The sequence below is a fragment of the Alosa sapidissima genome, chromosome 7, assembly GCF_018492685.1.
Source record: "Alosa sapidissima isolate fAloSap1 chromosome 7, fAloSap1.pri, whole genome shotgun sequence".
NCBI classification, from domain to species: Eukaryota; Metazoa; Chordata; class Actinopteri; order Clupeiformes; family Clupeidae; genus Alosa; species Alosa sapidissima.
The window spans coordinates 3,884,607-3,902,106 of record NC_055963.1 but is presented as its reverse complement, the minus strand read 5'-3'; the positions used below and the strand labels follow the sequence as shown (position 1 = coordinate 3,902,106).

General features: G+C 44.2%; 2 protein-coding genes across 5 annotated transcripts in view; both read right to left on the bottom strand.

The window, feature by feature from the left end:
• Positions 1 to 17,500, bottom strand: part of LOC121712804 (putative helicase mov-10-B.1) — a 56,150-nt gene that overhangs the window by 2,823 nt on the left and 35,827 nt on the right. The window lies entirely within an intron of this gene.
• Positions 1 to 17,500, bottom strand: part of LOC121712802 (putative helicase mov-10-B.1) — a 39,815-nt gene that overhangs the window by 22,063 nt on the left and 252 nt on the right. For 2 of the 3 annotated variants that reach the window (XM_042096815.1, XM_042096813.1), the window contains exons 1-12: positions 17,436 to 17,500; positions 17,246 to 17,342; positions 14,827 to 14,990; positions 13,934 to 14,172; positions 12,560 to 12,812; positions 7,116 to 7,244; positions 6,355 to 6,523; positions 5,387 to 5,541; positions 3,974 to 4,147; positions 2,309 to 2,456; positions 1,084 to 1,245; positions 697 to 794 (exon numbers count right to left, since the gene is read on the bottom strand). The exon at positions 17,436 to 17,500 is cut by the window's right edge and continues 252 nt beyond it. In XM_042096815.1, coding sequence (XP_041952749.1) covers positions 697 to 794; positions 1,084 to 1,245; positions 2,309 to 2,456; positions 3,974 to 4,147; positions 5,387 to 5,541; positions 6,355 to 6,523; positions 7,116 to 7,244; positions 12,560 to 12,812; positions 13,934 to 14,172; positions 14,827 to 14,990; positions 17,246 to 17,342; positions 17,436 to 17,500 — 1,853 coding nt within the window. Of the gene's footprint in view, positions 1 to 696; positions 795 to 1,083; positions 1,246 to 2,308; positions 2,466 to 3,973; positions 4,148 to 5,386; positions 5,542 to 6,354; positions 6,524 to 7,115; positions 7,245 to 12,559; positions 12,813 to 13,933; positions 14,173 to 14,826; positions 14,991 to 17,245; positions 17,343 to 17,435 lie in introns of all 3 variants that reach the window. The other variant, XM_042096816.1, reaches the window with a different exon arrangement.

Sequence of the window (17,500 nt, the reverse complement as noted above, 5' to 3'; positions counted from 1 at the left end):
CAAATTAAACATTTGAAAATAAGGTGTGGCTAAAGAAAAGGTTTTGTTGCACCGATGCCGGAGAAGGCGAGCATTAGCAACCTACAGATATATACATATATAACCTACAGATATATACTGTACATATATAACCTACAGATATACTGTACAACCTACAGATATACTGTATATACATATATAACCTACAGATATACTGTATAACCTACAGTTAGATTCACACGGAACTGCAGGAGGAGCATTAGTAACCTACAGTTAGATTGAATGAGATACAAATTGGACAAATCGGACTGCTAATAAACAGTGTCTTTATGGCTCTCATTTACTGTTAATGGTTGCAGCCATTTTGAACTCAGGGTAAACAGGGTTTGAGCGAGTCGACGAGTCGGGATACAACAACAGGGGGCATTCTATTGGCAACTTCTAGTTAACAGCTCGGGAAAACGACTCGACAACCAACTGTTCTGAGCACAGATACTCTACGAGACAGATGCCCCAAGATACAGCCTCTGTTCTGAGCAGAGATGCTCTAAGAGACAGATGCCCCACGATACAGCCTCTGTTCTGAGCAGAGATGCTCTAAGGTAGATGCCCCACGATACAGCCTCTGTTCTGAGCAGAGATGCTCTAAGGTAGATGCCCCACGATACAGCCTCTGTTCTGAGCAGAGGTTCCCTGGCGGTGGCCATGTTTCCTCACCGTCCAGCTGTCACCACAGTGGTCACCAGGATCTTGTACTCCAATAACACCTCTTTGGAGGGAAACACAATGTCATCACCGTGAAAGTTACAGCATTCCTGTGGTCAACACACACACACACACAAAAACACATATGTGAGAAACTGGCACAATCTGGCCTTTGCATATGAGAAGTGCACCAGATGGAGATTCTCATGTCCTTCACCAAATCACAGTAACACACACACACACACTCACACACACACACAGACACACACACAGTATTGCAACTGTTACTATTAGTAAATAGTTGTAGTAGTATTGCACACACACACACACACACACACATTTATCTAAAGAGATGACATGCATCACTATCACACACACACGCACACACACTCAACTGACCAGGACAGCCAGAGGTATGAAGCGAGGGTCCCTGCTGCTGGCGTAGAGGCGGTAGACCTGGTGTTGGTCAGCGTGTTCCAGAATCTTCTCACACAGCAGATCAGCAGCGCTGTTAGACGGAGCACATGCCAGGATGTGGGAGCAGGAGGGAGAATCATACAGCTATGGAGGACACACACACACACACAGAAATTTTAAGGACATTTTATGGATTTATTATAATGTGTTATATGTGTTCACAACCTCTTCATCTTGTGGCTCCACTAACCGTGTTGTTCTCAAATAAACTCACACTCCCGTCCTGTAGAACACAGCACTGTGACCAGTCCAACTCAAATAAACTCACACTCCCGTCCTGTAGAACACAGCACTGTGACCAGTCCAACCAGGTGAACTCCCTGCACCACATTATCATTACCAAACAGGTGAGTCACCCACTACTGGCACGGCAAGATCTCACCTGCCTAAAGCTCACCTGGGCAAACAGGTAACCAAATCAAATAATCTCATGCCTTAGTTGACATTACAAGCAAACCCAGTCATAGTTAAAAAACAAATGAGCTCCTCATGACTTCACATCGCTCGTATGTTTTATATCACTGTGTGTTTCAGCATCACTCTACGGCTCTTTTTTAGCATCACTCTATGGTTCTGTGGTTCTGTTTCAACATCACTCTATGGTTCTGTTTCAGCATCACTCTATGGTTCTATGGTTCTGTTTCAGCATCACTCTATGGTTCTGTTTCAACATCACTCTATGGTTCTATGGTTCTGTTTCAGCATCACTCTATGGTTCTGTTTCAACATCACACTCTATGGTTCTGTTTCAACATCACTCTATGGTTCTGTTTCAGCATCACTCTATGGTTCTGTTTCAGCATCACTCTATGGTTCTATGGTTCTGTTTCAGCATCACTGTTCTGTTTCACTCTGTGGTTCTGCTGTTGCATCACTCTATAGCTGGCCATATTCCTTTACCTGTTTCATGGCCGCCACAATGGTGAGGGTTGTGCCATTCCACACAAACACACACACACACAGACCTGTTTGATGGCCGCCACAATGGTGACTGTCTTGCTTGTCCACACACACACACACACACACACACACACACACACACACACACACACACACACACACACACACACACCTGTTTGATGGCCTCCACGACGGTGACGGTCTTGCTTGTCCACACACACACACACACACACACACACACACACACCTGTTTGATGGCCTCCACGACGGTGACGGTCTTGCCGGTCCCAGGTGGTCCGAACAGCAGGTAAGGAGCTGGTCTGGACACTCCGGCCACTATGCTCTGCACAGCACTGTACTGCTCACTGTTGCTCTCCAGCTTACGGTCACGCAGCCTGGACACACACACACACACACTTAGTATATACACAAACAGATCACACACACACACTTATTACACATACACACACACACACACACACACACACACACACACACACACTTAGTATACACACAAACAGATCACACACACACACACACTTAGTACACACACAAACACACACACACACACACACACTTAGTACACACACAAACACATCACACACACACACACACACACACACACACACACACACACACACACACTTAGTACACACACAAACACACACACACACACACACACTTAGTACACACACAAACACATCACACACACACACACACACACCCACACACACTTAGTATATACACAAACAGATCTCTCACACACACACACACTTAGTACACACACAAACACATCACACGCACACACACACACACACACACACACACACACACACTTAGTATACACACAAACAGATCACACACACACACACACTTAGTACACACACAAACACACACACACACACTTAGTACACACACACACACACACACACACACACACACACACGCACGCACACACACACACACACACACACACACACACACACACACACACACACACACACACACACACACACACACACACACTTCACAGAGATATCCCTATCCATTAGACCTCTACTGTTGGATATGTTCTATCTATCTATCTATCTATCTATGTAAGAAAAAACATCTCCTGAGTATATACATACACAGCTAAGTAAGGGATAATGGACTCCATGATGATCTGTTCACAGAAATGAATGCACGGTCGAGGTTGTAAAACGGCCCCCGACGCGAAGCATTAATCTGTGAACAGACCACCGTGGAGTCCATTATCCCGCTTATTCCACTGTTGCCACTTGCGTTGTGTTCATTTCCTGTTCCCGTTTTAATCGCTAAAACTTGTCTTGTTTGTAGAACTACTTTCTTCCAACACATATCAACTAATTTCTCAACTTGCAGGACAAACTGCCGTTACTAGTTCTAAATGGATGGTTGCTACAGCCAAAGGCCAGTCGTTAGTTCTATCTCTCCCGTTCTATCCCAAGATTCTGATGAACTTTAGCTTTGAAACATCGCTATTTTAGGCCTACTTAGCCTGCTGTCATCCATCTAGCTAAAAGCCACCTCCGTCATATGCTACAATGTTGCCATGTTCTGAACGTCTGCATTTTACAGCTCGGATGCAACGTGACAGTTCATTTAAACTTCACAACGAGTTCGGCGAATTAATATACAAGTGTGATGCGGCCAACAAAACGGATCTACTTCATAGGTGTGCAGATAACATACGGTTAATGGTCATTCTAAATTACGCAGGACAATGGGAAATTCAACCAAGCAGTGGAATAAGGATTTATATTTACGCATTAACATATTTTTTACTAAATGCTCATCCAGACTAGTGATTCACTTCACCTGTTCTCATCAGTGATACAGTATATGCCCAAAGACTCATTAGGCGTGTTGTGTTGTCCTTACAGTAACTGACCTCAGATTGGGCAGCTCTGCAGGGGTCGCGACCTTTGCCCCCGTGGGGAAGAGCAGGTCACGTAGGTGGTGTTCCGTAGCCAGCTCCACTGCTCTGTGCTGGAGCCTGATGGGCAGCCGGTTCACAGTGAACTCCACATCAAAGCCCATGCCGTCCACAAAGTCCCTCAGCAGCCTGGACAGAGGGGGACAAGGAAGGGGTCAGACGCAACAGCAGCAGCAGCAGTAGCAGTAGTAGTAGTAGTAGTAGCAGCAGCAGTAGTAGCAGTAGCAGTAGCAGTAGTAGTAGTAGTAGTAGCAGTAGCAGTAGTAGTAGTAGTAGCAGCAGTAGTAGTAGTAGTAGTAGTAGTAGTAGTAGTAGCAGTAGCAGTAGTAGTAGCAGTAGTAGTAGCAGTAGCAGCAGTAGTAGCAGTAGTAATAGTAGTAGTAACACAAATTCTAAAACGCATACTGTAGTTCCGGTCCTTAATTATGATTGGCTGAATTGTGTTCAATGCAGTTGTACTGTATAATCCAGCACAACCCCATGTTGTAGTAACCAATTTAGAAAAGCAATAAGCCACTCGAGTCCGTAGATTACACTGATTATAGAACGGCTAAGGGGGTTTTAGACTCAATAAGCCACTTGAGTCCGTACCGTAGGTTACACTGATTATAGAACGGCTAAGGGGGTTTTAGACTCAATAAGCCACTTGAGTCCGTACCGTAGGTTACACTGATTATAGAACGGCTAAGGGGGTTTTAGACTCTGCTTGCGTGTCGTGCCTAACAATGTCTCCTAGCCATAGGCTCCTAGCTAGCCGTTCTATAATCAGTGTAACCTACGGTACGGACTCAAGTGGCTTATTGAGTCTAAAACCCCCTTAGCTGTTCTATAATCAGTGTAATCTACGGGCTCTCAGGGCTTATTGCTTAAAGGTGCTCTAAGCGATGTTGGGTAACTTGGGTTGGGTCACTTCTGTTGATGTTCAAACAAAACAGAGAGCTAGCTCGCTACTCCCTCCTGTGCAATTGAAACTCTCCTAAATGCGCATCTCGTCGGTGATTGGCTGGAACAGTTTGTTATGTTTTTATGGTCTAGGCTGGACCAGGTTGTTTTTGTTTCCGTTTTTAGAGCCTGGACTGTCCACTGAGGCCGCGTTTTTTTTACAGTGTATTCAGGACACAAGCAGCTAGCGGATGGTGAGGTGATGTTTACTGAATGTGACAAAAACATTTTTAGAAACCGTGTAACATAGCTTAGAGTACCTTTTAACTATAACAGACTATAATAGCAGGATACACAGAGACAATTCAAGGTGATTTACATAAACAAAAACAACAAATAGTAAATTATAGTAAATAAAAGTAAAATAAAATGTAAACAAAAGTCTCCAAAACTAGTCTCTGTATCTTACAAAGTAAGTCATCTTACTTTGACCCGAATCCCAGCTTGACCTGATCCCACTCCACACGGTGCACATAGCCCTTGTGTTGGGTTACGGGCACTAGGTGGCGCTCTTTGGACTTGATGACCAGGAGGTGGTCACCCCTGAGGACAGAGGGTCGGTTCTCTGCAACACCAGGCACCTGTGAAGAGACAAAAATCCATCTTACACCACCCAGATACTCCGTCTTACACCACCCAGATACTCCATCTTAAACCACCCAGATACTCCATCTTAAACCACCCAGATACCAGGCACCTGTGAAGAGACAAAAATCCATCTTACACCACCCAGATACTCCATCTTACACCACCCAGATACTCCATCTTACACCACCCAGATACCAGGCACCTGTGAAGAGACAATACTCCATCTTACACCACCAAGATACTCCATCTTACACCACCCAGATACTCCATCTTACACCACCCAGATACTCCATCCACCTTACACCACCCAGATACTCCATCTTACACCACCTAGATGATCTATCTTAGATGATTCATCTAGTCCTGACACTGTCATGAACTCTATACTATAATGCTGTTTTTTGATTTACAGTTGTTTAGTTTGCGCTGGGTAACCAACACATTCTGGCCTGGCTCTGGCATGCATACCATCTCCAGAAGGTGTTTGTATTTGCAGAAAGGTGTTTGGGTGTACTGTATGTGCAATGTGTAGGAGTAATGGCACAGTGACATGGACCACTGATGGCATTTAATGCTCAGTAACCCCCAGATGCTGTGTTGTGATATTGGACCACTGATGGCATTTAATGCTCAGTAACCTCCAGATGCTGTGTTGTGATATTGGACCACTGATGGCATTTAATGCACAGTAACCTCCAGATGCTGTAATGTGATATTGGACCACTGATGGCATTTAATGCACAGTAACCTCCAGATGCTGTAATGTGATATTGTGAGGTGATGTCGGTGTCAGCATCATCTAGTACCTTGAGCACCAGCAGTTTGTTGTTCTTGTTGTTGGGGTCTCTGTCCATCTTAGCGTCCTGCATGTCGTACGTCCGGATGTCCACCTGCATCTGAGTCTCCTCCAGCTGCAGAAGCACCTGGAAGCGTTCCGTGTAGTTCTCAAAGCTCAAAGGAGACTCCAGCAGCGCTCTGACAACAAACAACAACAACAACAACAATAGTTTATAATTTAATTAATGTATGTGCAGTAATGCAGTAATATGGTGTTACAGCTTACATACTTTAATGTCAGCTAATTTGAGATTTGATAAGTTTAATTCAATGTTTGATAAGTGCATATAATGCTCATGTACCTGCCTTTAATGCAAATCAATCAACTGACATTTAACCACATACCTTAGTATTATGCAATTCTGTGCTTCAGTAGTCGCACACAAACCTTATCACACACAGTCATACTCCTTATACGCACTTATATCATACTTACGATATTAGCAAACATATCAACAAACGGCATATGCAAATATGTTTTCCCCCAACAGTCAGATTTGGCTTGAACTCAATACAATACAAAATGAAGTTTGATGTCAGGGTTTCTGACATGAGAACAATTATATGACCAATACATGTTGTTAATACATGTGTAATAGCCTTCTGTATGTCCGCCCATTGCATCATACAGAAGAAGATGTGAGGAGATAAGTTATGGTGGATCCTAACGACTTACTTCAGGGTGTAGACCTTGTGAGGAGATAAGTTATGGTGGATCCTAACGACTTACTTCAGGGTGTAGACCTTGTCCATGGTGGCCCTTCTGCTCTGAGTCATGTAGGAGATCAGGTCAACGATGTAGAGGGGAATGTCATAGCTCTCCAAAATCAGCACTTGTTTCAGGTTCTGGACCACAAAACTAAGAGACAACACAGAACCCCAATCAGAGCTGACTCTAAAACCAAGAGACACGGAACACAGAACCCCAGAGCTGACTCTAAAACCAAGAGACACGGAACATAGAACCCCAACCAGAGCTGACTTAGAAACAGCCCTGGTTTGGTCTGAGGAGTCTATAGCTGTTTTCAGACATGTCCTCCGCACTATATGCCGATCTTTATCAAACGGATGTCCGACCCTTTTGGTCATTCAGATATGATGCTTTCATGCGGACATTATCTGTGAACGGCATCAACGCACATGAACAGAATCTCTGCGTGGTTAAACAGGATGAACGTGGATGAACACGCAGGTTAGAGCCATAGAAAAATATTTCATATTTTTTTCAATTTGTATTAAGATCGTGTGTATTTCCTCATTATTTCATGGAAAGAATGATGCCAATTTAACCCTTCTGTTGTGTTCGGGTCAAAATTGACCCGTTTTCAAGTTTAAATGTGTAAAAAATACCATTTGCTTTTTAGTTTTGGAATGAGGCTTCATCTAATCCTCAGACACACCTAATTAAATGCAGCAAAATCAATTTTCACCATTTCACCATTCTAAGGGTCTCAAAAAAGTTACATCTGTGGTGTTCGGGTCAGAAATGACCCGGCAGAGAATACTGGCTGTTGTATGTGTTCCCTAAAAGCTCTGAGGATCAATTGTGGCCCAATGTGCCCAGTTATTGCCCACATCACGCACACATAGACACACACAGACACACACACACACACACACACACACACACACACAACCCCCCCCAACACACACACACACACATGTGCATGCAGACGTGTGAGCGTGCACACACACACACACACATACTTCTTTCACATGCACAGGCACAGACATAGACACATAGAAAACCTAGACGCACACACCCACCACCCCCCACGTGAACTCAAACTTTCAGACTTTCTCACGGCATTTTGATACATTGTTTATAAACACTGGCACATATAAAGAGGGTTTGGGTGGGATATTATTAGTTGAATTCTGTAGGAGCAGTCAACATGAGCAAAAGGTACACTGTTCATGAGGCGCTAGATCATATCTTTGGTAATGATGGTGAGGATAGAGAGGAAAGTGAAGCTGAGGAGGATGTGTCTGAGGATGAGGATGACGTTCAGTATGATCCTGAACAAGAAAAAACATCTGATGAGGAGGACCCAGATGTCACAGATGCTCAAGGAGAGGTTTTCAAGTCAAAAAAAGGTGACATTTCGTGGTTATCAAGCCCTCCTCAAACCCAATCCAGGGCACCGGCGGAGAACATCCTCAGAATGACTCCAGGGCCTACTAGATACGCTGTGTCACACGCCCAAGACATCAAGTCAGCGTTTGAATTATTCTTTCCACGACCTATTCAGAATATCCTACTTGAGATGACCAACATGGAGGGGAGAAGAGTGTTTGGTGATAGCTCGACGGAGATGGACAAAACACAGCTTCTTGCGGGGGTGTACAGATCCTCTAATGAAGCTACAGCCAGCTTATGGGATAGTGAGTCAGGACGCCCTATTTTTCGTGCCACAATGTCTCTTCAAGCCTTTCATGTGTTATCAAGAGTGCTACGTTTTGACAACAGGGAGACCAGAGTTGCTCGTCGTGAGAATGGGTTATGGTTCATTCAGAGCGACTCACCTGCGCTAACATCGTTATTTTCAATGTTCAGTTTATGGTTAATGCACACACACACACACACATACACACACACACACACACGCACAAACACACTCACACACACACACACACACACACACACACACACACACACACCTTTGTCTGAAAGCAGCTTATTTATGTCAGTGACAGGGATTAAAGCATGAGACGTGTGCACCTGAAGTTATCAGCGCTTTTTGATACATATATATTACATTATATACATTATATATATATGATCTGTTTTCAAATCTTAAAGGAACACGCCACCCAAAATCAGAAGTAATATATGTTCTTACCTTAACTTTCACGAGTTGAGTCATACCTCTCCCGCGTCGGTATGTGCACTCAAACGCTCTGGCGCACGGCGCGAATGTGTTAGCATGTTGCTATGCTAGCGGGCTCTGCCGTAGCCGTAGAGGGAGTAAGATGGCATTAATCAAACACATCCACGTTTTCCCTACGTAAATACAGTTGCACAAGTAGTTGATAAAAATGTGTAAGGTCACACAACATGAAACGTGACGATTTTCCAAGTGAATAAACAGGAGAACTACAATGTCTGGTGCAATAGCACTTGGGAGTACTTCGACCTAGGTAGTAATATTAATTAACACCTAATTGTTTTTTTTTATTTATTGTTTTTTTTTTATTTAAACCTTTATTTTACCAGGAAGGTCCCATTGAGACACGATGTCTCTTCCGCCAGGGAGTCCTGGTCAAGATGGCAGCAATTTTTTTTTTTAAAAAGACAAAGAAAATACAACATGGGACATGGGTACAGAGCAAAGACATCAACAGCACACTAACACAGAGCACACAGAGTCAGAGACAACAAAGCATACTAACAACAACAGCACACTAACACAGAGGACACAGAGTCAGAGACAACAAAGCACAATAACAACAACAGCACACTAACACAGAAGACACAGAGTCAGAGACAACAAAGACTAAGGAGAGCTAAAATATATTTGAAAAATAGAACACTAGAAGCAGTGACACTGCTCAGTGTAAGCAAGCTTTAAAATACTTTTAAAAACATTTAAGGAGGGTAAGGAGTCCATGTTAAGTGTGTGTTGTAGCTCATTCCATGCATGTGGTGCAAAGGATGAAAAGGCAGATTTTCCCAGTTTAGTTCGGGAAGTTGAAGACTGTAGGAGGAGCTTGTTTGAGGGTGTTGTATGTAGAAGGGCAAAATGACAAAAGATTACAAATATAACTGGGAAGTTTGCCCATTATGGCCTTTGCTATAAAGATTAAAATATGGATTTTTCTTCTTAGATGCAGTGAAGTCCATTGAACCTTTTCATATAGCATGCAGTGATGTGTTCTAGAAGGTGCTCCTATCCTATCCACCAGAGTTTAGAATCCATGCTTGATCGACCCCTCAGCCTCCCCCTCCCCTCTGAGCGAGAGAGAGGCACACACACTAGAAATGCGCTGAACAGGCAAGAGCTTTCTAGCCTCATGTCAGCAGCGCCGCCGGATAGGATCTACAATTAGGTGTTAATTACAGTGCATGAAAATGCACTGTACTGTTCTTCCTAGGCAACAACTTCTTCTTATTATTCCGCTTACCACTTTTTCCGTACGCTATTTCTCTTGAACAGTTTAACTTAACATACTTAACAGACTTAACATTGTGATTGTGACATCACAATACGGCTATTAAGCAATTAGAATCCTATGCCAGGTGTTCAGGCCACCTGCAGCCTCAGGCTTTAAGCATACAATCTGGGTCAATTAAGACTACACATCCTATTTAACTTTCAACTTTCAATTCAGTTTCCTCTGCCCAAAACTGTTTCAAAATAAAAGTCAATAAATTATCATTAAACTATCTATCTATTAAACTAGCTGTCTATCAACAACTTTTAAACTATCTACATCCAACTTTTAAACTATATACATTCAACTTTTAAACAGTCTACTTTTAAAAACTATCACTAAACTATCTATCTATTAAACTAGCTGTCTATCAACAACTTTTAACTTGTCATCAACTATGTCAACACTTGTCATCAACTATGACTCCTACCCACTGTAGCTAGTTAGCATTGTTAGCATAGTTAGCATTTTTTATTTTTTAGCAAAAATGCTAGAAAACATTAGCTAGGTTAGCTAAGTAGCATGGTTAACATAGTTGGCATTGCTAGCATAGTTAGCATGTTTAGCAAAACTACTAGAAAACATTAGCTAAGTAGCATGGTTAGCATAGTTAGCATTGCTAACATAGTTAGCATGTTTAGCAAAACTACTAGAAAATGTTAGCTAAGTAACATGGTTAGCTTGTTAGCATTGCTAACATAGTTAGCATTTTTAACAAAACTGCTAGAAAACATTAGCTAAGTAGCATGGTTAGCATGTTAGCATTGCTAGCATAGTTAGCAAAACTGCTAGAAAACGTTAGCTAAGTAGCATGGTTAGCATAGTTAAAAATGTTAGCATAACTTCTAGCAAACATTAGAGCCATTTCAACTTTTAGTTATCCTCAAATATCTACCTATACACAGCCATTAAACTATTTAAATATCAACATTCATTAAACTAGCTGTCTATCAACAACTTTTAAACTATCTACATTCAGCTTTTAAACAGTCTACTTTTAAACTATCAACTTTTATTAAGCTATGCAACCAGCATGTCTGTTCTAGGATTACGGCAGTAACCAGCTCTGTATTATCTATTTTAACTATACATGATGTTTTACATTACAACTTTTGCATTTTCATGCACTGGTAATTCCTTGGGAATTGCGTTTCTAGTTAATATTACTACCTAGGTCGAAGTACTCCCAAGTGCTATTGCGCCAGACATTGTAGTTCTCCTGTTTATTCGCTTGGAAAATCGTCACGTTTCATGTTGTGTGCCCTTACACATTTTTATCAACTACTTGTGCAACTGTATTTAAGTAGGGAAAACGTGGATGTATTTGATTAATGCCATCTTACTCCCTCTACGGCTACGGCAGAGCCCGCTAGCATAGCAACATGCTAACACATTTGCGCCACGCGCCAGAGCATTTGAGTGCTCATACCGACGTGGGAGAGGTATGACTCAACTCGTGAAAGTTAAGGTGAGAACATATATTACTACTGATTTTGGGTGGCGTGTTCCTTTAAACAGCTTTTTCCACGTCTGAATCCCAGCAGAATACTTGAGAACTTTAAGTCTACACTAATTTATTTATCATATGCAGAACTATGGCACCTGAAATGGAATATTTTCAGTAGAATGCATATCAACACCCATAATTTCCTACTCGTTAAACTCCACCGCAAACACTTCTGAGGTTTATATGTAGATACTGTAAGCTGTAGGAAGTCAATGTAAACACTGGTGAGGTTAATGTGTAGATAAGCTGTGGGAATTTAATGCACAGACTGATCATCGCAGTGGTGCGATGGAGGGACCGCTGACCACACTCCTGTCTGCTAACCATTCACCTGTCTGCTGACCACACACCTGCATACACCTGTCTGCTGACCATACACCTGTCTGCTAACCATACACCTGTCTGCTGACCACACAGCTGTCTGCTGACCACACACCTGTCTGTTGACCATACACCTGTCTGCTAACCACACACCTGTCTGCTAACCACACACCTGTCTCCTGACCACACACCTGTCTGGGCGCACTCCGTCCTCCACCCTGGCGTTGGGGTGCTGGCTGGCGTTGATCCTGCGTGGCGTGTAGGGGGCGATGGGCGCCAGGGCCTCGGTCAGGGCGGAGGTGTGCATCCCCTCGATGAATCGCAGCACGTGGAAGGGCGGGCTGTCCGCCGCCGCCGATGCCGACCGGAACTCAAACACCAACGTGGCCTGGTAGAACCCCACGTGCCTAGCCCGGAACCGCAGAGTCACGCCATACTGCTCTCCTGAGGAACGGAACATGAGCTTGGGTCAGTTCTGCAGACCTGCAGTGCTGGGGGGGGATGGTTCTAGTCAAATAAAACAATGGGTGGGTTCCCCTTTTCTTCAGGTATGATTGGACTGGGTATCAATTCAGCACTAAGAGGGGACCCAGTTTGCCGAGAATGGACCGAAAGGGTCACTTTCCAGGACGGAACAACCGTGCTTCATAGTACCTGCCCTTCTGGCCACACATAGGTATGGACAAAGAGGCAGCTCTGTCTATTATCAGAAATCAGTTTGAAACTAATTCAGCGACACCAAGTTCCTACAGTAAAGTTCATATCTAAGAGGCAGCTCTGTCTATTATCAGAACGTCAGTTTGAAACTAATACAGCACCACCAAGTTCCTACAGTAAAGTTCATATCTAAGATGGCCCAAAGTGAACCCTGACCCGCCCAGCTGTGACATCCCTTCCTAATAATGACCCGTGAGTAGCTGTGGCTTTTTGAAAATGCCAGCTATGACATACGACTGACACACCTTCTAATGTACTTTTTACCATCTACGGTAGCAGTTATGTAAAACCTTTATTAGTTACTTCTAATCCCACTGGACAGCTGTGAGTGCCATGATTGTCAGTGTGTTTGACATTGCTGCACATAAAAGCAACGAGCACAGCAATAAACAGTAATATGGAGCACAGCAATAAACAGTAACAACTATATAATACCACCTGATATGGAAATCACAAAGAGTTAGCTGGCAAACCTGAACAAACACGCAGGCTGGAACACACCTCCAGAACTCCACAACGACATCTAAGTACACTACACACACCTCCAGAACTCCACAACGACATCTAAGTACACTACACACACCTCCAGAACTCAGGGGAAAAAAAACAGGAATATTTCACTGAAACCCTCAGGCGTTGTAAGACTGAGATCACCATGTCATAAATAGGACAATGCTATGTTGTTATAACTAACATACCTTGGCTGGAATTAGGGGTCTGGCTGGGTGATGCTGTGTTGGTCCTCTAAGCTCCCTCTAAGCACAGCGCAAACCTTCAGGTTTCTATGACCACGTCACCCCACGTCACGACCACTGGACCCCAGTGCCCCCTCGGCCTTGCCCCCTTACCTGGCGGCAGGTGCAGAGGTCGGGCGCGGGTGACCTTCTGCTCGTCCTCCAGGCTGAAGCAGGCCACCCAGTGCAGTAGGGAGTAGTAGGTGAAGAGGACGGCTCCGTCGCCCGTGTTCTCCACACACAGCTGGACCTCACACTCCGCCGCGCTCTGCACACTCACACAGATCCGCCCCTCACCCTGCTGATGGCCGGAGGAGATCCGCACGCCCCCCCGGTCAGCGATGAACTCCGACCTGCAGCACAGCAAACACAGCCTCCATGAGGCACGTCGAGGTGTACCTGCCCCTACTCACTCAGGTGAGGATGTTGAGGTGTACCTGCCCCTACTGACTCAGATGAGGGTGCTCAGCTATACCTGTCCCTACTGACTCAGGTGTGGATGTTGAGGAGTACCTGTCCCTACTGACTCAGATGAGGGTGCTCAGCTATACCTGTCCCTACTGACTCAGGTGAGGATGTTGAGGAGTACCTGTCCCTCCTGACTCAGGTGTGGATGTTGAGGAGTACCTGTCCCTACTGACTCAGATGAGGGTGCTCAGCTATACCTGTCCCTACTGACTCAGGTGTGGATGTTGAGGAGTACCTGTCCCTACTGACTCAGGTGTGGATGTTGAGGAGTACCTGTCCCTACTGACTCAGATGAGGGTGCTCAGCTATACCTGTCCCTACTGACTCAGGTGTGGATGTTGAGGAGTACCTGTCCCTACTGACTCAGATGAGGGTGCTCAGCTATACCTGTCCCTACTGACTCAGGTGTGGATGTTGAGGAGTACCTGTCCCTACTGACTCAGGTGTGGATGTTGAGGAGTACCTGTCCCTACTGACTCAGGTGTGGATGTTGAAGAGTACCTGTCCCTACTGACTCAGGTGAGGGTGCTCAGGTGTACCTGTCCCTGTTGATTCTGGAGTAGATACTCGCGGCCAGTTGTCTCCGGGCCTTGACGGCAGACTCTGGCTCAGACACCCCCGCTGGCGCTGCCGCGCCATTGGCTAATGGTGGCGGGGGGGCGGGAGGATTGCGGGGCTGTCTCCACTGGTCCAGCAGTCTCACCTGGAAGCGGACGCAGACGAGATGCCAGCCACAGAGCAGAGAGGGGTCAAGAAAGGTCAAGAGGGGTCAAGAGAGATCAAGAGGGGTCAAGAGGGCAGAGACACGTCAACTACACAAGTTAATGAGCAAGGACACCTTTCTAACATCGAATCAAACAGTTTATTTTTCAGCGACTGCATAACAATGAAAACCATTATCATGTTCACTACTGCAGTGAGTGCTCTGTGCCATTCATTCATTCATTCATTCATGTGTTTATTCATTTATGGGTGAATGTGTCAGTGAGATCCACTGTGACTGACTGCAGCACACACACACACACACACACACACAACTATAATTTACCGCAGGTAGGACACACAGCGCCTGCTTCAGGTCCAGACCACCTGCTAGTTTGTTCACACTGTGACAGTCCTGAGAGCCCAAAGAGACCCCCCCCCCCCCTCCCAACTCTAGCCTTGCACTTTTCACTGGTCTTCCCAAAAAACATCTAAAGAAATTGGCACTCATACAGAACTCTGTGGCTAGACTTTTAACTAAGACTAAGAAGAGAGAACACATCACCCCTGTGTTGGCTGAACTGCACTGGCTCCCTATTTCCTATAGAATTGATTTTAAGGTCATGTTAATTACTTACAAAGCTCTGAATGGCATAGCACCTTCATATATCTCTGAGCTTTTAATATCTTATCAACCACAAAGGAAACTTAGATCATCCAATTCTAATCTTTTAATCGTACCCAAAGTGTTCCACAAGCAAAGTGGAGAAGCTGCTTTTACCCATTATGCCCCCAAACTATGGAACACCCTGCCTCTGTACATCAAGCAGGCGAGTTCAGTAAATATTTTTTAAAAAGATCTGAAAACATACCTGTACAGGAAAGCTTTTAGTTAACTCATCTTATCCTGTAGACTACTTTTTCAGATTATTCTACATCTGCTGCTATTGGAGGACGCAGCCAGCCAGAAGCAGATGGGCTCCCCCTATTAAGTCAGGTTCTGCTCAAGGTTTCTTCCTGGAATATGGGAGTTTTTCCTTGCCACAGTTGCCATGTGGCGTGCTTGTGGGGGGTAAGAGGGTTTAAGGCTGCCAGTCTTATGACGTCATTTTCTATATTTTTGATATGTTGCTGAGTGGATCATAAACGGCCCCTAGCAATGAAGAAAAGTGATTGATAATGACTGACTGACTATTATTGTGTTACATGCTTCAAATGTAAAGCACTTTGAGCTGCATTCTGTGTATGAAAGGTGCTATACAAATAAAGCTTATTATTATTATTATTATTATTATTATTATTATTATTCATGTGTTTATTCATTTATGGGTGAATGTGTCAGTGAGATCCACTGTGACTGACTGCAGCACACACACACACACACACAACTATCATTTACCGCAGGTAGGACACACAGCACCTGCCTCAGGTCCAGACCACCTGCTTGTTTGTTCACACCGTGACAGTCCTGAGAGCCCAAAGAGACCCCCCCCCCCTCCCAACTCTAGTCTCCTACTCACTTATCCTCACTAGTGGACCCTTTAGTTTGGCTTTCGATCTTATTTATCAAGTGGGTGTGTCCTATTGATTGGGTGGGTGTGTTCTTGTGATAGGCACTTTTTCACCCTATGGAGTCCTTTCTGTTTATTTACAAAACTCCTAATGAAGTGTTTAGTGTATTGCTGTTCCGTGTCACATCTTGAGTCACAGGAACATGAGTCATGAACCACATGACCCAGGACACCGCAGATGAGCGTCACCATCGGTCTGCTGGTCTAGAACCCAGTCCTTGCGTCTGAGTCCAATCACAGCTCATACCTAGAACATCACCACTGGTCTAGAACCCAGTCCTCCAGTCAGAGTTCACTTACAGTTCATACCTAGAACATGGCTACTGGTCTAGAACCCAGTACCACTCACCCAGTACCCACTTTTTTTTTTTTTTTTTTTTTTTTTTTTTTTTGTGAGAGGGGGCGATCTGAGACACATGCACGCGCGCACACACACAAACGCACACACATCTAAATCTCCAAAAAATCGATGACAGTGTTGTGTAATGTTCAGTCAGTGACAGTGTGTAATGTTCAGTGAACAGTGTTCGCGCGTATATTGACCCAGCAGCACAGGAAGCAAACTAATTTCTCAACATTACTTTTGCGCTTATCATGAATGCCGAGTAAATCAAGGAAAATATGACTGAATATAATAAGCAGAAACTTTAAAGCCTAAAGGACAATATAATGACAACTTTCTTACCCTAGGATCGATGTGCACACGCCCACGGATAATACGCGCTTTATTCGCATGGCAAAGTGCAAACAAGACATTTGAAAAATTTGAGTCCTTGGCATCCCTGCAAAACACAACACAGATGTTTTTGAAGTAAATAGCCTACTGTGATGACCAGAGATCCGTCTGTAAACTGTTTTAAAAAGAGATTATTCACCTGTCCCGGAACTCGTTGTTGTAGATATCTTTGAGTTCTTGTTTAGTGAATTTAACAGACCGCCT